At 47.1% G+C, this 22,369-nt stretch overlaps 1 protein-coding gene across 2 annotated transcripts; it reads left to right on the top strand.

Moving 5' to 3' along the window:
- Positions 1–7,317: 7,317 nt before the first annotated feature.
- On the top strand, positions 7,318–22,215 carry LOC100277773 (uncharacterized). 2 transcript variants are annotated; one of them, XM_035959507.1, is made up of 4 exons: positions 7,318–7,526; positions 11,618–11,722; positions 11,876–18,723; positions 20,553–22,215. In XM_035959507.1, exons 3-4 carry the CDS (start codon positions 18,254–18,256, stop codon positions 21,862–21,864), a joined length of 1,782 nt encoding a protein of 593 aa, XP_035815400.1. In that variant the 5' UTR covers positions 7,318–7,526; positions 11,618–11,722; positions 11,876–18,253; the 3' UTR covers positions 21,865–22,215. The 2 variants fall into 2 exon arrangements, with proteins under 2 accessions (XP_035815400.1, NP_001144729.1); NM_001151257.1 differs by lacking the exons at positions 7,318–7,526; positions 11,618–11,722 and having other exon boundaries at positions 18,186–18,723; positions 20,553–22,170.
- Positions 22,216–22,369: the final 154 nt, after the last annotated feature.

Raw genomic sequence — 22,369 nt, 5'->3', positions numbered from 1 at the left:
CTAATTTCCTAGCAATCACCTTTCTATCCTTTCTACAAATTGCAAATGAAGCATTACAGGCATGATAAATTGTAGAAGGTTCATTAACTTTCCTAGGAGTATTGACAATATTTCTCCTAGGCATATGATGAACAACATTTCTTCTAAACACATTTCTACCATGCATATAGGAAGAACTAGAAGCAAACGTGGTATGAGAGTCAAAAGCATTATAAGCATTACAACTCCTATCATCATGAACATTTCTAGAATATTTTCTATCATGGTACATGAAGGCATGGTTCTTTTTAGCATTACTCGCCATAGGGGCCTTCCCTTTCTCCTTTGTGGAGATGGAAGCCTTATGGCTTGTTAAGTTCTTGACTTCCCTCTTGAAGCCAAGACCATCCTTAATTGAGGGGTGTCTACCAATTGTGTAGGCATCCCTTGCAAATTTTAATTTGTCAAATTCACTTTTGCTAGTCTTAAGTTGGGCATTAAGACTAGCAACTTCATCATTTAATTTTGCAATAGAGGCTATGTGTTCACTACAAGCATCAATATCCAAATCTTTACATCTATTGCAAATACCAACATTTTCTACACAAGTTGTTGATTTACTAGCTGTTTCTAACTTAGCATTCAAATCATCACTAATGCTCCTTAAGCTAGAAATTGTCTCATGGCAAGAAGATAATTCACAAGAAAGCATTTCATTTCTCTTAACTTCTAAGGCATGAGATTTTTGTGCTTCTACAAATTTGTCATGTTCTTCATACAACAGGTCCTCTTGTTTTTCTAAAAGTCTATTCTTATCATTCAAGGCATCAATCAATTCATTGATTTTATCTACCTTGGTTCTATCTAGGCCCTTAAATAAACATGAATAATCTATTTCATCCTCATCACTAGATTCGTCCTCACTTGAAGAAGCATAAGTAGAGTTTCGAGTACATACCTTCTTCTCCCTTGCCATGAGGCATGTGTGACGCTCGTTGGGGAAGAGGGATGACTTGTTGAAGGCGGTGGCGGCGAGTCCTTCATTGTCGGAGTTGGAAGAGGAGCAATCCGAATCCCACTCCTTGCCTAGATGCGCCTCGCCCTTTGCCTTCTTATAGTTCTTCTTCTTTTCCCTCTTGTTCCCTTGATCCTGATCACTATCATTGTCGGGACAGTTAGCAATAAAATGACCAAGCTTACCACATTTGAAGCATGAACGCTTCCCCTTTGTCTTGGTCTTGCTTGGCTGCCCCTTGCGACCTTTTAGCGCCGTCTTGAATCTCTTGATGATGAGAGCCATCTCTTCATCATTAAGTCCGGCCGCCTCAATTTGTGCCACCTTGCTAGGCAGCGTCTCATTGCTTCTTGTTGCTTTGAGAGCAAGAGGTTGAGGCTCATTGATTGGACCATTCAATGCGTCATCCACGTATCTTGCTTCCTTGATCATCATTCGCCCGCTCACGAACTTTCCGAGTATCTCCTCGGGCGTCATCTTGGTGTACCTGGGATTCTCACGAATATTGTTTACAAGATGAGGATCAAGGACAGTAAAAGACCTTAGCATTAGGCGGACGACGTCGTGGTCCGTCCATCGCGTGCTTCCATAGCTTCTTATCTTGTTGACGAGGGTCTTTAGCCGGTTGTACGTTTGAGTTGGCTCTTCTCCCCTTATCATAGTGAATCTCTTGAGTTCGCCTTCCACCAACTCCATCTTGGTGAGCATTGTGACATCATTCCCCTCATGAGAGATCTTGAGGGTGTCCCAAATTTGCTTGGCGTTATCCAAGCCGCTCACTTTGTGGTATTCATCCCTGCACAAAGAAGCTAGAAGAACAGTAGTAGCTTGTGCATTTTTATGAATCTGCTCATTGATAAACATGGGACTATCACTACTATCAAAATGCATTCCATTCTCAACTATCTCCCATATGCTTGGATGGAGAGAGAACAGATGACTACGCATTTTGTGACACCAAAATCCATAGTCCTCTCCATCAAAGTGAGGAGGTTTACCAAGTGGAATGGATAATAAATGAGCATTTGTACTTTGCGGAATACGAGAGTAGTCAAAAGAAAAGTTTGAATTAACCGGTTTCCTTCTCTCGCAGTCGTTGTCGTCGTTGTCCTTTTGGGAAGAAGTGGACTCATCGCTGTCGTCGTAGTAGACGATCTCCTTGATGCGTCTTGTCTTCTTCTTCTTCTCATCTTTGCGTCTGTGGCCCGAGCCCGAGTCGGTAGGCTTGTTATCCTTCGGCTCGTTGACGAAGGACTCCTTCTCCTTGTCGTTGATCACGATTCCCTTCCCCTTAGGATCCATCTCTTCGGGCGGTTAGTCCCTTTCTTGAAGAGAACGGCTCCGATACCAATTGAGAGCACCTAGAGGGGGGGTGAATAGGTGATCCTGTAAAACTTAAAACTTAAGCCACAAAACTTGGTTAAGTGTTAGCACAATAATCACCAAGTGGCTAGAGAGAGGATCTTGCACAATACGATAACCACAAAGAGTTCAACACAGAGATGACGCAGTGGTTTATCCCGTGGTTCGGCCAAGTACAAAACTTGCCTACTCCACGTTGTGGCGTCCCAACGGACGAGAGTTGCACTCAACTCCTCTCAAGTGATCCAATGATCAACTTGAATACCACGGTGTTTTGCTTTTCTTTTCTTATCCCGTTCGCGAGGAATCTCCACAACTTGGAGCATCTCGCCCTTACACTTTTGATGTTCACAAAGAATCACGAAGTAAGGGAGGGATGAGCAACTCACACAAGACACAAAGATCACAGCAAATACGCACACACAAGACCCAGACTTGAGCTCAAAAGACTAGCACACTAGAACGGGGCTCAAATCACTAGAATGTCGAACAAGTGCGCAAGAATGGAGTGTGAGTGATCAAGAATGCTCAAAGGATGCTTGGTGTTCTCCTCCATGCGCCTAGGGGTCCCTTTTATAGCCCCAAGGCAGCTAGGAGCCGTTGAGAGCAATCTGGGAAGGCAATTCTTGCCTTCTGTCGAGTGGCGCACCGGACAGTCCGGTGCACACCGGACACTGTCCGGTGCCCGATTTCTTTCCTTAACTGGCGCAGCCGACCGTTGGCCGCCAGAGAGCCGTTGGCGCACCGGACATGTCCGGTGCACACCGGACAGTCCGGTGCCCCCTTCTAGCCGTTGGCTCGGCCACGTGTCCCGCGCAGATCGCGCGGCCGACCGTTGGCTCGGCCGACTGTTGGCTCACCGGACAGTCCGGTGCACACCGGACAGTCCGGTGAATTATAGCCGTACGTCGCCGGGAATTCCCGAGAGCGGCCACTTCGCTCGCACCAGCCTGGCGCACCGGACACTGTCCGGTGCACCACCGGACAGTCCGGTGCTCCCAGATTGAGCAGAGTCTTGGCTGCTCGAGCCAAGACAATTCCAATTGGATTTTTCCTGTTTCCAGCACTTAGACACAATAAATTAGTCCATAAAACAATGTACTAAGTCTGAGAAACATACCTTTATCCTTGGTTTGTACTTTGTCTACCATTTTACATTTTAGCACTTGTGTTAGACACTAAATCACCAAAATACTTAGAAATGGCCCAAGGGCACATTTCCCTTTCACGAGTCCCACTCCTTTCCAAGGTGTGCCTCGCCCTTAGCCTTCCTATAAGCCTTCTTCTTTTCCCTCTTGTTCCCTTGTTCTTGGTCACTATCATTATCGGGACAGTTAGCGATAAAATGACCAATCTTACCACATTTGAAGCATGAGCGCTTCCCCTTCGTCTTGGTCTTGTTGGGATGCTCCTTGCGACCCCTTAGCGCCGTCTTGAAACGCTTGATGATGAGGGCCATCTCTTCCTCATTGAGCCCTGCCACCTCAACTTGCGCCACCTTGCTAGGTAGCGCCTCCTTGCTCCTCGTTGCTTTTAGAGCAATGGTTTGAGGCTCTTGGATTGGGCCATTCAACGCATCATCAACGTATCTAGCCTCCTTGATCATCATCCGCCCGCTTACGAATTTTCCAAGTATCTCCTCGGGCGTCATCTTGGTGTACCTAGGATTCTCACGAATATTGTTCACAAGATGTGGATCAAGGACATTAAAAGACCTTAGCATTAGGCGGACGACGTCGTGGTCCATCCATCGCGTGCTTCCATAGCTCCTTATTTTGTTGACGAGGGTCTTGAGCCGGTTGTACGTTTGGGTTGGCTCCTCGCCCCTGATCATTGCGAATCTCCCAAGTTCGCCCTCCACCAACTCCATCTTGGTGAGCATGGTGACGTCGTTTCCCTCATGTGAGATTTTGAGGGTGTCCCAAATCTGCTTGGCGTTATCCAAGCCGCTCACCTTATGGTATTCATCCCTGCACAATGAAGCTAGAAGAACAGTAGTAGCTTGTCATTTTTGTGAATTTGCTCATTAATGAACATGGGACTATCCATACTATCAAAGTGCATTCCATTTTCTACTATCTCCCATATACTTGGATGGAGAGAGAACAAGTGGCTACGTATTTTGTGACTCCAAAATCTGTAGTCCTCTCCATCAAAGTGGGGGGGTTTACCGAGGGGAATGGAAAGCAAATGAGCATTGGAACTTTGCGGAATACGAGAATAATCAAAGGAAAAGTTTGAATTAACCGTCTTCTTTTTCTCGTAGTCGTTGTCATCGTTCTTTTGGGAAGAGGAAGATTCGTCGCTGTCGTAGTAGACTATCTCCTTGATGCGCCTTGTTTTCTTCTTCCTCCCGTCTTTTCTTTTGTGGCCCGAGCCTGAGTCAGTAGGCTTGTCATCCTTTGGATCATTGACGAAGGACTCCTTCTCCTTATCATTGACCACCATCCCCTTGCCCTTAGGATCCATCTCTTCGGGCGATTAGTCCCTTTCTTGAAGAGAACGCCTTTGACACCAATTGAGAGCACCTAGAGGGGGGTGAATAGGTGATCCTGTAAAACTTGAAACTCAATGCCACAAAAAACTTGATTAGGAGTTAGCACAATAAAGCCAAGTGGCTAGAGAGGAGTTCTAGCAAGACACGATAATCACAAGAAGATCAATCACAGATAGACACAGTGGTTTATCCCGTGGTTCGGCCAAGTTCAACACTTGCCTACTCCACGTTGTGGCGTCCCAACGGACGAGGGTTGCAATCAACCCCTCTCAAGCGGTCCAAAGACCCACTTGAATACCACGGTGTTTTGCTTTTTACTATATCCCGCTTGCGAGGAATCTCCACAACTTGGAGCCTCTCGCCCTTACAATATGATGTTCACAAAGAAGCACGGAGTAAGGGAGGGATGAGCAACGCACACAAGACACAAAATCAAAGCGACAATACGCACACAAGTCACAACACGAGCTCACAACACAACCCAAAGAGTTCTCTACTAAAATGGAGCTCTAGTTGCTATCACAAAGAATCGAATGCGCGGAATTGAAGTCTTGGTGCTTAGGAATGCTTAGAGAATACTTGGTGTACTCCTCCATGCGCCTAGGGGTCCTTTTTATAGCCCCAAGGCAGTTAGGAACCGTTGAGAGCATTCCAGGAAGGCAATTCTTGCCTTCTGTCGTCTGGCGCACCGGATAGTCCGGTGCACCACCGGACACTGTCCGGTGCAGATTTCTTTCCTTCTTTGGCGAAGCCGACCGTTGGCGGTTCAGAGCCGTTGGCGCACCGGACACTGTCCGGTGCACACCGGACAGTGCGGTGCCTCCTTCTGACCGTTGGCTCTGCCACGCGTCGCGCGCGGATTACACGGTCGACCGTTGGCCCGGCCAACTGTTGGCTCACCGGATAGTCCGGTGCACCACCGGACAATCCGGTGATTTATAGCCGTACGCCGCCGTCGAAGTCCCGAGAGCAGCCAGTTCGCTAGAGCCAGCCTGGCGCACCGGACACTGTCCGGTGCACCACCGGACAGTCCGGTGCACCCAGACTGAGCAGACTTTTGGCTGCTTCGAGCCAAGCTTTTCCAATTGAATTTTCTCTGATTCTAACACTTAGACAAACATGTTAGTACACAAAAACCAATGTACTAAGTCTAGAATCATACCTTTATATTGATTTGCACCTTATCCACAATTTGGCATAGTTTATCACTTAAGCACTTGTGTTGGACACTAAATCACCAAAACACTTAGAAATGGCCCAAGGGCACATTTCCCTTTCAGGTTCACGACACCGTAGATCTTTCCGGTCACTGTACCATGGCTATCTTCGTCAGTCCTTCTGTCCGAGCAACTTGCAGGGCCTTGTTCTCCTATTTTTGTGTGGCAACTCACTCACCTGCCTGTATCAAAGTTGTTTCCAATGTACCGGCTACAACTTTGGTACAAAGACCTTGCTCAAACATCCACTAAATCCCCCGCAATTCGATCTCAAAGTTCATCCCATTTCACTGTTGGTCAAGATTTAGTCTAAAAGTTAACTGACAGTCCAACTTCATGCCTATTTTTCTCCAAATTTTGTACAACACCAATGCTTAGTCACTTAATCAAACTTGTACCCCTATAGTAGCTCTACAAATTTGCTGTATTGACCTAGTGCAAAATCTTCATGGATTAAGAAATACAAAGTCCCAAACTTGGCCTAATTACACTGATTTTTCAGAGTTAACCACATAGATGCTCTTGAGGCTTTTTGCAATTAAGTCCAATTTGTTCCACATTACTTGAAAATCCTCCAATGTAAAAGTTGTTTAGTTTTTTATACTTTACCACTTTGATATATGCATTTTGGTCCAAAAGTGTATAGAAATTGAAATCACTCCATAGGGCACAAATTAGGGTTTTCTAGGGTTCCTCTTAGGGTTTTGAGCACTCTAGGGTTTTTGTGCCACTCAAATTCATCAAACTTAATCTCTTGTGAACATTTCCAATAACCTTTGAGGTAATACTCATTTTGGCCTCAAATTCACCCCTGTACCCCAAACACAGGGTTAAGTACCCTACTCTAGGGTTAAGAACACATCAAGTCACCACATCACACTTGTTTTGAAGTTTTAACTAGTGGATGCATTATAGGTGTAACAAACATAATGACATGTCAATGCATATGATGCCATGCTCAAATTTTAGTTCTAGTAACACTAGGGGTGTTACAACTACAAGTAGATATATTAACAACAATTTTTAGTACATCACCAGCTGCATGTTTTGTGTGCTAAAAAAATCTCTTGGATGTGGGCAAAAAGTGTAGAAATCTGAAATGATTGCTAGTCATGCGATCCTAGATTTTGAATTTGAAACAGAGAACCCTCAAAACTTGTTGACAAGAGGAATCCATCCAGTGGGCCCGCACATTTGAGTGCATTCCAACATGACCGTCCCTCACTCCCTCTTTTGTCAACCGACGAAGCGCCAGAACAGGTTCGAGGCTCTCTGGGCCTACTCGTCATGGTGGAGCTGTCGTCCATGTCGCGGAAGGAAAGGAGGAAACCCCGCCAAAACCCCCGCCGCGTCTTCCTTCCTTCCACTCCCGTCCTCCCGACCCCTGTCCGCCTCGCTTGCAAAATGCAAACCCTAGTTCGTTCGTCTCTCCCTGCTTCATCGTGGGCGGGTGCAGGTACCCCCTCCCTCCTAACACCCTGACTCTCGTGAATCTCTCTTCCATCGTGTCGTGGCCTCGTGGGTCGCGCATGCAGTTGCGATTCGATCCCGGTTTCGTTGTGGGCTTGTTGTGGCTATTTGGTAAGCGTAGCTCATTCTAGCGCGTGAGGTTTGGCGATGTTCTCTTCAGGGAATTTTGGGGGTCCAAGCGGCATCGTTAGATTGGACGGTGAGGTGTGCCGGTTCTGCATATCAGCATATGCACCCCGCTGCCGTGCAGCAGTGACGCAGCGATTCTTCATTAGCTTCATTAAGGTTTTGTTTGGATACTCTAATTCAATCCACACGTGTTGAAATAGATTGAGGTGTAAATTAGTTTAAGTTACACCTCAATCCACCACAATACAAGTGAATTAATGTCAATACTAGAGTATCCAAACTAGACCTAAGTTGGTTTACATACCTGGTGTTGGATTGGATCCGCTGGATTATCCCGTCCTTGTTGATCTGCTGGCTGACCCATAAGCAGTAAAAGGGAAATGCCATGGCGTGTCAAGGCGGTTACTTGGTGTCGTGGTGTCCGTGTGCCTCTGAACATGACTTAACTACTCTGGTCTCTGGATCATTCACCTGCATACATATCCCCTGTGTTGTCGCCAGGAACCACTGAGATGTTTAAATTTAGCCATTTAGATGTGTGCGCTTCGTATTTTGTCCCTCAGTGTCGTAGTCCTTCCTTTAGCTCAGGCAAGCCATGTATGGGTTCTGACCTTTTCTTCTGGAACAGATGTGTGCTGTTGAATTTGAATCTGCCGTAGTGTCTCACTGATACTACCTGCAGTAGTCCGACAGTTGTGGATTACCTTTTGGCTTTGCCGGCTTGTCCCCTCGTGTGGTATTACTGAAATAATGAGACAGCTAGCGTGGCTAATTAAATAATTTTGTCTCAGCAAGGACATGTCAGCTATCAAGAAGCTACAAATGATCGTTCTTATAATGGCTGATCGAGTGTAGTATTTCGTCTTACTATGCTGATTGGCTTGCTTTTATGTTGTGCTTGTGTGAATTTGCTTGCCGTACTTGTTGGATTCACTCTTGGATTGCGAGGGCACCATGTTATACTTGGAAGAAAGCACGGGAAACCTAAGATTGTTGACGATGATGTTATGCAACAAAATAGATATAACTCATATCTTGCTAGAAACCATGCTATGTAGTGGCACCCCTCCATTAATTTATCATACAGGCTTTCATTTGTTTAGATAAGTGTTTTCATTTTGTTGCAAGTATCAAATCCAAATCCTTTCTTCGATCAGCTGCTACAGCTGACCAGCCCAATGCAGCTCCTTGACTTCTCTCCTACATGTTGTGATTCTGCAGTGGTGTTAATTGATATTGTCTGCAACAAGGCAGCAGCTATTGTTTTTTAACCTTCGGCCTGGTTATTACAAGTGCTCTTAGTCAGCGTTAAGGAAATAAGGAATAGCATTTCAACACAAATGCGTCAGCTGTCAAGAAGCTGCCAGTGATTTAACCAACCTGATGTTTCTTATAATGGCAGTACTAATTCATCAGTGGCCAGCAATGTGGTTTGCTATGCTGAATGGTTTGTTTTGATGTTAGGCTGGTGGCAATAAGCTTGCAGACCTTGTAGACTGAATGGGCTGAAACTGTGCAATGGTTACCTAAGGAAGGTGGTTATGGTAACAAAAAAATAACTTATATCACGCTGAAAATCATGTTATGCTTAGCAGTTAGCCCTCTCAAAGTAAAAAAGAAGTTATGCACTCTTCTGATAGGATATGGTGCACGTCGGGTGATATGCCTTCCACAATAGCTAAATATTACTACAACTTCTAGGCATATTGCTATGTATGTTTAATGTACATGAATTCTTCATTTTTTTTACATATTATTGAATTGTACTTGAGTCCTGACACTGAGATTGCATCAGTTACATGGTAGTTTGGTTTGTTTCTTCTTAATTTTCGTGCTTATATTGAATTCTATTTTTTTCGGGGGGGGGGGGGGGGGGGGGGAACGGTCCCCACCTGAGAATTTAGATTGATAGAGTGCTAAAAAATAGTTTTAGGGGTACATTTTCTTTGGTGGTGGTTGGGGGGGGGGGGGGTGCAAGGTAAGAAGGAAAAAGAAAAACAAAGCACCGAGGTTTACATAACGTTGAAGGTGTTACACCAGATCAGCGCCATTGGTGCCGCCTTTGATCCTGACCCTCCAAAGTCGAGCTTCCTCTAAACATTTGCGTCGAAGAAATTGGACGGATGCGGGGGCACCTCTGAACACTACCTCATGCCTGTGTTTCCAAAGTAGCCAGCAACAGAGGTGGATGAGAGGGTTCTTATGGCCTTCGGCAATGGAGGCTGGATGGTTAACCTCCCAGGGTCTGGATGCCGTGAGATGGGTTGTCGGTGAGCGCCGAGGCTGTGCCAGGAGGACACAAATGGGCACTTGAAGATTATATGGTCACTGTTCTCATTGGCATTGTGGCATAGGTCACAGATCGAACTACTGATCACACCTTTTTTTAACCAGATTTTCCTTGTGGTTGATTTTGTCTTGGATGAGGATCCACATGAAGACTTTGACCTTGGGAGCGTAGAAAGAGCTCCAGACAAAACTTGGGCTCCCAGTCTGTGGTTCAGTTGTAGACTGAATCAGCTTGTATAGTGCTCCAGTTTTCAGATTCCCAGTCGGTCAGGTTGTTCAGAGAGGGATACTTCAGCTAAGGCACTGCGAAGGGTGGAGTGATCAAGCCTTGCACTCGGCTGAGGCGTGGCTATAGATGATTGTCAATACCATCCTGAAGGACCTGTCGGACAGTAGCTTCCATGTTGGTCGTGTTGCTGGCAAGAGCAGGAAGGCGACCAGTAAGTGGACCAAGATCAAGCCAGTCATCAAGCTAGAAGGACGTGGCTTGGCCATCTCCAAGATTTACCGACGTGTTTGCATAGTACAACGGGATCAGCTTTTTGAGTTGAGTCCAGTGGTAACCTGCAGGTTTTGTTCTATCTTCAGACTGAATCCAGGATATCCATGGGGAGCAGGGAGCCTGGTGCAGTCTATGGACTAGTTTGATCAGCAGACAAGTGTTTTGGGTCTTCATATGCCTGGCCCCCAAGCCTCCATGGTCCTTTAGATTTGAGTTGAACCCCCAAGCATATCTATTTTAGATTTTAGAAATGAATGTCTGTCTATCTTAAAGAGTGAAATGGTACTATCATGGCTTGTTGCAATTATAATGATGATTTGAGTTGAACCTCTATACTTTGAATAAACATTAGATCTTTAAGCTAACCATGACCCCGATAAGAGGTTTAAAATGGACATTTCAACACTGCTATATGGTTAACTCGAGAATCAAGTAAAAGTATATTGGAGCTATAGGCAAGCAGCTGCTAGGACCAGTGCTTTTGCTAGGATGAGATGATTGTTTTGGTGTAAAAGGAAATACATTTTTTATACCATCTATAGGTATAAAAGAGAAACAAAACCTATCTTTTTGCAGGTGGTTTAGTAGCTGGTGCTATAGAGGCAATCTGGTGCAGATAGTTGTAGAGAAACAGATGTGGACTAAAAAATATGTTCTGTATATATGCTCTGCTTTTAAAGAGATCTCTGCATGCCTATCGTATGGGCTTTGTTTCTGTACTAATCACTTCAACGCCACATAATAAGGTTTCTGATTTCAACAGTATGATACCTACTCTGTCTGGGGACTGCATGATTTTAATTTTATGCAGAATGTGAAGAGTGAAACGGTGATAATCTCCTAACCTTTGAACTCATTACTTGTACAACCACTGCCATCAGAGCAGAAGTCAGGTTATGCCTAGAATTCCAGATAAAGTGTAGGAATAAACAACCTGCACGAGTTATCCTTCTTGCAACTGGGCTAACAGAAAATAGATGGATGAGAGAAGATACTCTGGATGCAAAAAAAAAACATCTTCAACCACCATACTTGTTACGCTTTCAGTTTCTGGGGCCTGATGTGCTGTAGCAATATATTAACTATTTAAGCAGCGTTGCGTTGTTTGTATATAGCAGCAATTCCTGTTGCTAATTTGGTACTTGCTTTCTTGTTAGGCAGCTGTTGAAGTGGGGATTGACATTGATGATGGCTCTACTCTTTTGAAGCTGGCATCAAAAGTTGATTCCATCATAGAATCTCTTGAGAATGATAAGCAGAAGGTAGGAGAAGGAAACCATCATGCCTGAACTCATCAAAGCTATTATTTTACCAGTTCTTGTTTATCTTTAGGTGTAAGCTATGTTTGTAGTTGTAGCCACCAAACAGTGAAATATTGTAAAATGTGTGTTACCAATCCATATTACCTTCTGTAGGTCGGGGTTGGCGCTGAGATTTCAAGGGAGGCTCTGAACCATCTGCTTAATTTGATTTCAAAGAAGATGATTGTGTTAACTGCAGTGCTGTCTGTGAACTTGGCATACCTTCTCGTCGATGGTTGCGGCTTAGCTGTATATAAGATCTGAAAACTATCTTTGCAATCAATCAGTGGTTCTGCCAGTGGCGGCTTGAAGTATGGATATAGTGCTGGTAAGTACGAGGACTTGATCGCTTCGCTGGTGGAACTATTGGCCCCACTAAGGTATGCCATTATATATAATGGGAGTTTTGGTTACCGGTACTTAAACAAAGATAAATCATCTCTGCTTTCTTTTTAAATTGTGGACTAACTAACACCCATAATAATAGATGTCCTTCTCTACGGATTAACTCTGCTGCCACTTACATACATACATCTGCTTGAAATGAGAAAAGAAAAGGAAAAAAAAGGGGTCAAATGCTCCTGGAAACGAACAACAATAGAGCTAGAGAGGAAATGAGCTCCAAGCTGAATTCCTTCAGTTCAGTTCGTTTGTTTTTAGATATCGGCGCTTGGGTTTCTGGGACACGCTGCACCGCTACTGCTGTTGGGGGCGTGGTTGTTGAGTAAGCCAGTGGCCAGCGCTGCATGCACTCTGGTGCCTAGCTAGCCTCTGCAGACCTGCAAGCTTTTTTGACCGCTCCAGTGTTCTTAGTATTTTGTCTAGTAGGGCGGGGTCACGATCGCCGGTCCTTGGATTCTAAAAGCTGCGCTCCGGATTTGTTCTCGATGATGGGCAATCGGACGGACGAAAGAGGAGGAGGAGGAGGAGGCGCCGTGCAACCCAGCTTCTGTATCTGTTCTCCTCTCCTGGCTGCTACGTACTCCAGGTATGCATGTCATGTGACTGGGGTGGAGGAGGAGAGCAACGGATAGAGGAGCAGGCATCATGACGCGCGCCCATCGGATGCCCCTGCCCTGCACCTGCGCGCGTGGCAGTTTGTTTTGTGCTGGCGTGCAGTGCGCTGCGATCTTTTGGCAAATCCAGTGGACGAGGGACCTTCAGTCTCTCTTGGGTCTCGTCCAGCCAGCAACCGGAGGGAGGAGGGCAGAGGCAGCACCAGCAAGGACTCCTCCCAGCCGGACAACAGCGGGTGACCCACTTTGAAACCGTCCGTCCGTGCCGTTGCCGTGTTTGCCCAGCCATCGTCCGGGGATCTACTAGAGGGAGAGACCCCCAGAGCAGAGCCCAGACGCCACCCCCAGCCACATCCCACAGACCACTGTGCTGCCCTGCATGGAAAGCTGTGAACTGTCTGTCGCTCGCTCGCTGGCTGCCGCATACTATACTACTACTGGCGTGTCGACGTGCAGCCGCAGCCGGCAGCGGCGCACGCACGCCTGCTGCCTGCTCCGATCATCGTCTCCGCCGCGTGTTGCGTGTAGTGCAGCCGATCCTCCCCGCTTCAACACGCTAGTAAGATGCACAACAATATGCTTGTCTTATGTTGGTTTCGCAAGGCGTTGTGGTTTTTTGGATGATCCATGTAACGAACCCTTCTCTGTTAGATTATCTGATAACCTAGGCAGATGTCCCTCGTAGGGTTGGTTCCGAACACTTTGCTATGCGTGGTTTTCTAGTTTGATATATCTGGACATGTTGTATTTCTAGTTCAAAAAAAAAAAGATGCACAACAATATATATATAGGGGATAATAAAGAGAAAAGATTCACGGACATGGTATTCAGATTTCAGAGCACGGACGACACCTTGCATTGGGAGGATAGACTAGAGACACAGCTGGGGCATGATGACTACTTGTCCAGCTTAAACTAACCTCGTACCCTAAACGCAAGCAACCATGCCAGACAGCAGTAGTACCTTCCTTTCCTTTCAAGGCAGCGCAGCCACAACCCATAGCCACTGCGGACTTTGCAATGGTAGCTGCAACGTCTTTATTCGCACAACACACACAGTTGTTGCATTGCATGCATCCGCCTGATTCGTGTACTGTGTTGTACGTACGTATTGCTTCTTTCAACTCATTCGGCACTGTACTGTACACGTCGCCACAAGGATTTCGAGATTATTGCCAACCATGCCGGCGGCCCCTATGATATGATGGATGGATATACGAGATGCGGAGAAAATCCAATCCCTCTCTCTCGGCCACCTTTTGCGCAATGGCTGCTGCTGCTGAGTTGGTGCTATATCCCACTCATGTGTCACGTTAGCATTCTCTTTCCTCCTATATCTCCACGCTCTACAGCGGTCCCCCATATATCAAACCTTTATACCCTACCACACCAATACTATATACATTCATCTTCAACTAACTCAACTACCTTTCAATTTTTCTTTTATTTTTATTTGCTCTATGAACAGTGCGCGGCCACACCTTAGTACAAAATTAATTAGCAAACTTGGTAATTAGTATAAATACGTTAGTAACAAATCGTTGTAATTATATGTTTTTTTCGAAATTTGATTTATTTGACGCCGGTTGGAGATGGTGTCAGCGGCTGCTGCAGAACAACGATGGCGCCGTCCACCAGTTGGCTGTCGGTGTTGCGCTCCTCCACTAGGGGTTGCGAGTTTGTCCGGCTCAGAAACTGTCGTTGCCGAACGGGAAGCTTCTAGGCGCCGGCGCGCAGGGAAGAAGCCAACGAACGACGTCGGGTAGCGTTCCCCTTCATCTGGCGTGAGAGAGAGTGTTGCTGCTGGATAGAGGAGAGGGGAGGGGGGCCGTTGCAGTAGATAGGGGTCTACTGTATCTGCTAAAGGATCTACAGTAATAGGGGAGGGGACACTCACGACAACCGTTGAAGACAATCTAATACAATACACGCTGGAGTACCTATCTACTAGGTCCCTGTGCTTGCTTTTGATAGTCTTATTTTCAAAATTGAGTTTTTTTTCATTTTTTTGGTAGTCTTTTTTTTTATTTGAGTTGTGGTCCCAAATCTGATATAAATGACTGCTTAGCTTAGGTCCCAATAACTCATCTAGAAGGAAAAAAAGGAAAAAAAAAGAGACCGGTGCATGCATGTATATGAAAACATCAAAATACCAAAAACAAGGAGTGTTTGATGATGTAATTAATTAGATTATAAGCTGTCCCGGTTAAACTGAGATAAAGGTCATTGGGCTCTCTCAAAATATCTAGACTGGCCTGGGAGATTTAGGGTCTGTTTGGTTCACTACCTCAAGGTACCACAGGAGCACCCCCCCCCCCCCCGCTCTCTCAAAAAATACCCCAAGGTACCCTAACCCGATCACATGGCGTTGGGTGGGTAATTGAGATAAAGGCCTATATATCTCGCCAGTTTTGGCCGTTTGAAACGGACAAACACGGCCACGTACTAGTAGATGCAGTTGTTATGTTTGTTTACCTGCTGTAGGCTGTAGGAGGGAGAAGGAGGACGGAGCGCGCTCTTGAGCGAGCTGCAGTCCAAGAATTGGTCCGGCCTTCTCCCATTTGGTTGCCTGGTTGGGTGCCCTGCCGCATGACTAGCAGCAAGCAGGCAAGCAGCCATCATCGCGGCCAGGCCAGCATGTAAAAAATGTAGTGCTTGTCCAGCTCAAAAAATGTCCACCTGCCGTCCGGGGAAGGGAAGTGACCGACTGAAAACCGCACACACTGTGCTCGAGTTTCCAACGATAGTGGAAGGAAAAAAAAAACAAAGAGAACTACTCCATTGAACCTTTTTCTGATGTATTTAAGATAAGAAAGAAATACTACAAGCCAGCTGGTATTTCATTGACAGCTGCAAGGGCGCGATTGTTGCAACGCAGATGCTGGCCTGCTAATAAGCTATGGAGATCGAGGGGGTCTCCTCTGTCCTCTCCTCTCCTGGGGAACAGCAACACCAGCTGTCATTGCCAATATAATGGCCAGCATATCATTAGCAGTGCAAATTGCTAAGTACTACGTAAAGCTCTTCCTCTTCTTTACGACTGGCCCTGCCGTCTGTCTGACTGACTGAGAGATGAAGAGGGGGGCCCGGGAGGGAGTCAAAAGGGCCGCCCGGGAAAGAGAAAGCAGCGGGCGTGCCGGCTGCCGGCATCATTGCGCAGCTGCCGGCGGCGCCCTTTTCCCCTTCTCCGCCCTAGTTGGAATCCAAGACGCGCGCGGCGGGGGGCTTCATCTCATGCTCTATGATATAATACAGGTAATTAGTATATTATTGCAGCAGCAATGGTTTGAGGTGGTAGATGATGGATGAGAGGGCGAGTGGCAGCCAGGCAGGCATTTCTAGCTGCCTGGGTGTCCATCTCCTCTCTCTCTCCCCCTTCTTTCTTTCCATCGTCGTCTTTGTGCCGCTCCAGCTCTCCTTGCATATATCACTCACTAGTCACTACTGCTGCTGCTGTTGTGAGTTGCCTCGTTCTCCCAAAGCCGAGAGAGCAGCTGTATATTGCAGGTAGGCCTGAGAGAGAGTAGCATGCATGTGACCATGCTTCTTGGAGCTGCATGGGGGCAAAGCCTCTCACTACCACTACCAGTTAGTACAAGTGTTTACACTCGCATGGCACGGAGAGATCGAGGAACATAACGGAACGGAAACGACCGGGCCGGCCGGCTGTAGTGCCCTGTCGTGTCATCGTCTGCGATTCGTCGTTTTCACGCAAATCCTGGCCTTATCTAACGGTTGCATCTTGTTCACGCCAACGGGCCGCTGAGAGCGCATTGCACGCCTGTGCTGTGTGCCTGTGAGGGCCTGCATCGCCTGGCCTCATGGAAATAGAATGGAAAATGAAATGTCGGTCCGGGTGGTGAAGGGATATGAACAGGGACGGAGGGTGGTAGAAAATTAAGGGAACATATGCATATATATATATATATATATGGTGTATATGAATTAACAAATTTTTCAAAAAAAATCTGAAATAAAAGCATACATTTTTTTCATCCTACTCCAATTATATAAAAATTATCAAATTCAAATTCATTATACTTAACTTTTTTTTTTATAAAATTGGCTAAAATATTCTCTCTTTTTTAATTACAGATAAAGTATAACGAATTTAAACTTAATTTTTTGTAAATAATTGAAGTATGATGAAAACTAATTTGTATGTTTTTTTGCTAAAATTATTATTAATTCATGTGCATCGTCAAAATCTCATGTAAATGAGATATGTTTCTCGGTAGAAAAAACAAACCGATGCGAACAAAGTTTGCGATTCTCAAAGCGCCGATGCGGTCCACCACCACCTCTGCTGCAACGGCTCGGCTGGGGAGCAGAGCACGGCAAGCGAAATGTGAGAGCTAGGGAGTATCCAAAGGCCCACCACCACAGATACACACATGCCAGGAACTGCTTGCTACAGGTCCCCAACCCCACTCGAGGACAGTACGCCCTGCTGTGGTAACAGTACTAAAATTTGCTGTATTTCTCGCAGAATTTGTGATGTTATATGCGTCATGTATGGTACTTAGGGCGGGGTAGAAAGGAAAAGGTTATGACAACAAAACCTTATTCCAAGCGAGGTCGAAAACTACAATACCAACTAAACTTTTAGGGTTAGTTTGGTGGACAGGAAAATAAGGTTTTGTCAAGAAAATCTATCCCTTACCATTTAATTTTGAATAATAAGGGAATCTATCCTCGTAAAATCCCCTTCATTTTTTTCCACCAAAGGGACCGTTATCTTGCCCTGTGGTCACCGTTCTAGAGCGTACAAGAACGCCAAACCTTTTGGGTTATCTCATACGAATGTTTTGTCAAGTATGTGGATTGCTTACTTACTATTTATGCTCGTGACATGCTACATGGCTGGATTCACACAAAAGAACAGCATGGCCTGGATTTCCATATTGACTCGCTTGTGAGCGTCATCCGGAAAGGAACAGATCATTTTTTGTGTGCGCGGGGGGCATCGGGCCAAACCAAAAGCACGGACACCAACCAAAGGCCAACTCATGAACACCAACAACTAGTGTAGTGTGTAGTTGTGTGCACGCTGGCTTGGTCCCCGTAGCAGAGAACCCCACCCCCATAAAAGCTCCTCTCCATTGGCCGAACGCCGAGAGCACCACTCCCTCCCTCCGGCTCCCAACCCCAGCACAGCGCAGCAGCAGTCCTCTCTCCTCTCACTCTACTCCTCCAGCTCCCCACCCCTCTCCCAAAACCTCAGTTCAATCCCAGGTTTCAAATCCGCCACCTTTTGGACACACACCACACTTGCCTACCCCCAGAGCTGAGCTAGCTAGCTGCTCTCTCTCTCTCTTTTCACCTAAGCGAGAACAGAGCCCAAGAGGCCTCAAAAGAACCACTGCACTTCCTCCGCATAGCTCGTCGCCCTCTCTCTCCTATCAGTCCTCCCAGCTCCAGCTACCACAGCAGCCCTCTCGCTTAAAGGAGGAGGGAGAAGAGGGCGGGGCGAGCAATGTCGGAGCAGCAGCAGCCATTGCCGCAGCCTCGGAGCAGCATGCGGGAGGCTCTGGAGAAGGAGGACAAGGAGAAGGCGGCGGCTGCTGCGGCGGCCAAGGAGAAGGCGGCCGTCCCCAAGAACGGCAACGGCAACGGCGGCAAGAATGGCGGCGGCGCCGGCAGCGGCAACGGCGGAGCGCCCCCGCAGTCCGGGGAGGAGACGGCCCGCGAGATCCAGGTGGTCAGGGAGGCGTACCGCCGCGAGACGGCCGCGCCGGCCTACGTCATACCCGAGGAGCCGCCGGCCGTGGTCGAGCTCGTCGGCTGGTACATCTACGGCTTCTGCTCCTACTTCATCACCCACCTGCTGCTGCCGGTCCTCTTCCCGGCCATCATCACGCAGGTCGCCTTCCCCAACTCCGACTTCACGCCCGACCCCAAGTACACCCTCAAGGGCGTCACCTGCTCCGTCCACGAGATGTCCATGTAAGACACGCAGCACACTCCTCCCTCCCCCGCCCTGCTTCCTTAAATCTTGTGGTTTTCCCTTTATTTCACAACCTTTATTTCTCTCTTTTCGCGCCATCCCTTTTTTGAGTTATTTTTTTCTTTTTAGGGGGAGGCTAGACGGTGTTTTTGTTTGTTTCTAGGAGGTTTAGTGATTTGTTTGTGTTGTTTCTTACTGTATTTTTTCGGAGGTTTAGTGATTTGTTTCTTTCTTACTGTATTTTTTCTGTCTCTTTTCCGTTGTCCAAGAACCATGGGTTACTGAACAAGCCAGATGTGTTCTCCAGATTTATTTCTACCTCTTTTTTTTCAAACTTTGAGCTACTGTAGTGAGTTTTCCTTTTATTTTCTTCTTCTCCTGTGTGTAGTGTTTACCCACTTCCCTCTCTTGTCTAAGCGGTAAGAGCTCTAAGCTGGTGTCTTGTTTTGGGGTTTCCCCACCTGATGCCTTCTTAAAAACACATCTTGTTTTGTTTAGCAAACAAGGAAGCATACGTTACACCCTTCACTCCAAGAAAACAAGCTTTTTTTGCTTTTCTCCCAGCTTTGTTTTTGTTGGTCCTATTCATCTTGTGATGTTGAACATGGCTGCTCTTCCATCTTCTGCCGAGGCTATTTACCTACCCCGTGCCCTAAACGTGAAGAAGAAGCTCAATCGAAGAAAAAAGACTAGATTTTTCATGGCTTAGTCGATATATCTTGTATATGCAGAAGAGAAGAAAACCTAAAAGAAAAAAAGGACCCTGATTCCTCAGAGATTCCTTGTTTCCGTGGTGTCAATTATTGGTAGCAGATAAGAGATTCAGGAGCAAAGCTCCAAAAGATGCTACTGTTTCGTCCTATCTAGCTGAGAGTACTAGCAGATTAGCGACGCATATCATACCCACCCATCTCTCTTTTTTTCTGTTATTATTCTTATTTTTCTCTAGACATGGACACATTGGATTTTTTTGTCATTGTCATCAGATGAGGATGGTCACAGTATTTCTTGGGAGGATAAGGTCAAACAAACAGTTCCTAGGGGTGTGTCTGTAAAATTTATTTAAAATCTTTGGCAACGTTGTGGTGAAATTGAAATGGGGGGTACTGCTGAGATGGGAAAGGGGCAGAGGAATTTATGAGGTGCCAAGAGGAAGCCTGTGCTGTGCGTCTCATTAAATTGCGCAGAAAAACCCTGAACCATATTTCAGATAGCTTCTAGCCGTCGCATCAGAATTGTGAGGGGATGCAATGCTCACCACATTTTTTTTGCATTTACTACTCATCCTAGCAGTAATTTTCTTTTTGCAATCTACGCATCTGTTGGCTGATAGATCTAGCTGGCATAGAGGGGAGGGGTACATTGCTTGTCTCACTTTTGATGGAACCGAGAGAAAAAGAGAGCACAAAAAAAGCAGGTCCATGCTTTGCTGCCTTCTCTTTGGTCTTTGGCCCCTTTCCCTTTTGAACAGGAAAAGAGCCGTTGCTTGCAATTACATGACCGCTCTCTGCTTTTAACCCCCAATAAACTGTTGGTGGCCAACTGCAGGTCCAGCCAACTGGTAGGTGCTACAGCAAGGCATCCTTAAAAATGCACCAGGCCAACTAACTGCTCTTGATTGCAAAGGGGGAGGGGATTGTTGATTCTTAAATGCGTGTATATTGACGCCCCAACTCACAAACGTTGTTTCTTAATCTGTTAATCTATACTACTAGTCTGTAAAATTTTATATTTGCATTTCTGTCCATTCTCTTGCATCTACCATTCAGAGTTCACGTCATGCAGCCAAACATACATGATGCTCACTCCAGATTTACTCATTGTCCAGGTACCAGAGGCTTACCAAGCACTCCATTGTGATCGATGGATCCCGGATGTCACCATTGGGCTGGAGTGGACTGTCGTGGGCAATCGGCATCCTCATCGTGGCGCCGCTCCTCACCCAGACCGCTCACCATCTCGACCGTGGCCAGTACCAGTCGCTGATCCTCATTGCCGCCACGTCCTTCGGGTCCTTCTTCTGCCTGCTAACAGGCTTCTTCAAGACGGTCTGGGTGTTCCTGTTCTACATCCTCTTCATCGCTGGCTCGATCATCGTCGCTGAGGCGGTGCACACCCGCAACCTTGGGCTGATGATCCGTGGCCTGGCTGCGCATGACTCGGGCAAGCACCTTGTCCTTCGCCGCCGCGCTGCTGCCAGCCAGCTCAGCCTGTACTGCACTGCCATAGGAGGCATTGGAGCTGCCCTCATGGCAGCTTTCATGTACCACATGCTGCGGCGCACTGACCAGCTCACTGGCCTCTGGGTCGTGTCCATCTTCTGTGGCCTTATCTGGTTCATCGGCATCTGCCATGGCCTCTTCACAAACAGGCCCAGCAGCTCGTCACCCACCACCGCATTCGAGCCCAACTTCTTCACCAAGCTCAGCTACAGCATGACCCTCCTCCGTTACCCGCAGGCCATTGGCAGCCTGGTTGCGGTGTTCCTGTCCTCTTTCGCCACAATGTGCATCTTCACCAGCGGCACGCTCTATGCTATCGGTGGTGTCTGCATCAAGCCGGTGCTCGTGCTTGCGCTATGGATCCTCTACTTTCTGTTCCCCTTGATCTCGCTCCCGCTCCTCCACCCGATCCAGATCATAATCCGCGCGGACGCCGTGCGCATGCAGCTGCTCGGGTTCATAATCTGCCTGTTCGTGTCCGGTGCCGGGTTCTACTTCAAGAGCCACAGGTGGAGGGCTGCCCACATCATCGTCATCGCCCTGGTCCAGAGCACCGCCAATGGCATACTGTACGCGTTCGGCCGCATCCTGCTCCTCGATGCCTCGCCGCCGGGGAAGGAGGGTGCGTTCTCGGTCTGGTACGCGTTTGTTCGTGTCACCGGTGCCATGATCGGCTTCGCTGCCTCCTCCGCTGGCCCTGGGCGCGCGGGAGGGTCCTTTGCTGCTGCGTTCCTCGGGAGCTTCCTGGGCATCATCGTGCTGATCTTCGGCAACGTCAGCAACATCGGGGCGCTGAAGGCGGCCGGGCACCTCAAGGGGATGGACGACGAGAAGAGGATGGGCGGTCTCGGGATGGAGAAGGGCGAGGGCATGGGTAGCGCCGTCGCTGATTCTGGCGAGAGCAGGGGGAGGGTATGATGATGACTATTCGTGACAGTGAATTCCTGGGAGGTGGGGGAGAAAAGGATTGCGTCCTGTGGAGGTTGTGCTTGTGAGAAGGATTTGTTCTCTCTTTTTTTTCTTGTTTCTTTGGCCGTGTTTCAGTGACACTGTTGATGGATCCCAGTGCTTCGCCCGTTTGATGCATCATGGTGGTGGTGGTGATGATGGATGACATAGTGGTAGGGGAGTGTGTGCTAGTTGTTAATGTGTTATTTATTCTTTTGCTTGCAAGACAATTGTAACTGATGATCGTTAGATCATATGGTTCTTCCTTCGTTCTTCACCCGCCCCCAAAGTCTCTTGCAGTAAAGCTTCATTCATGATTCAGCCTGTGTCCGTGTGGGGAAAAAAATGTGATGGTGGCATTGTGTAGACAGAAGTAAAACATCTGTAAACTCACTTGTAGCGATCATTCTGTTCTCTCTGATGCCAGATGCTCGTATGCATTTGAATCCGCCGCAGTGCCGACCTGTGTTCAGAG

Source organism: Zea mays, chromosome 6 (assembly GCF_902167145.1).
Source record: "Zea mays cultivar B73 chromosome 6, Zm-B73-REFERENCE-NAM-5.0, whole genome shotgun sequence".
Classification (NCBI taxonomy): domain Eukaryota; kingdom Viridiplantae; phylum Streptophyta; class Magnoliopsida; order Poales; family Poaceae; genus Zea; species Zea mays.
This window is presented reverse-complemented; position numbering and strand designations above follow the sequence as displayed.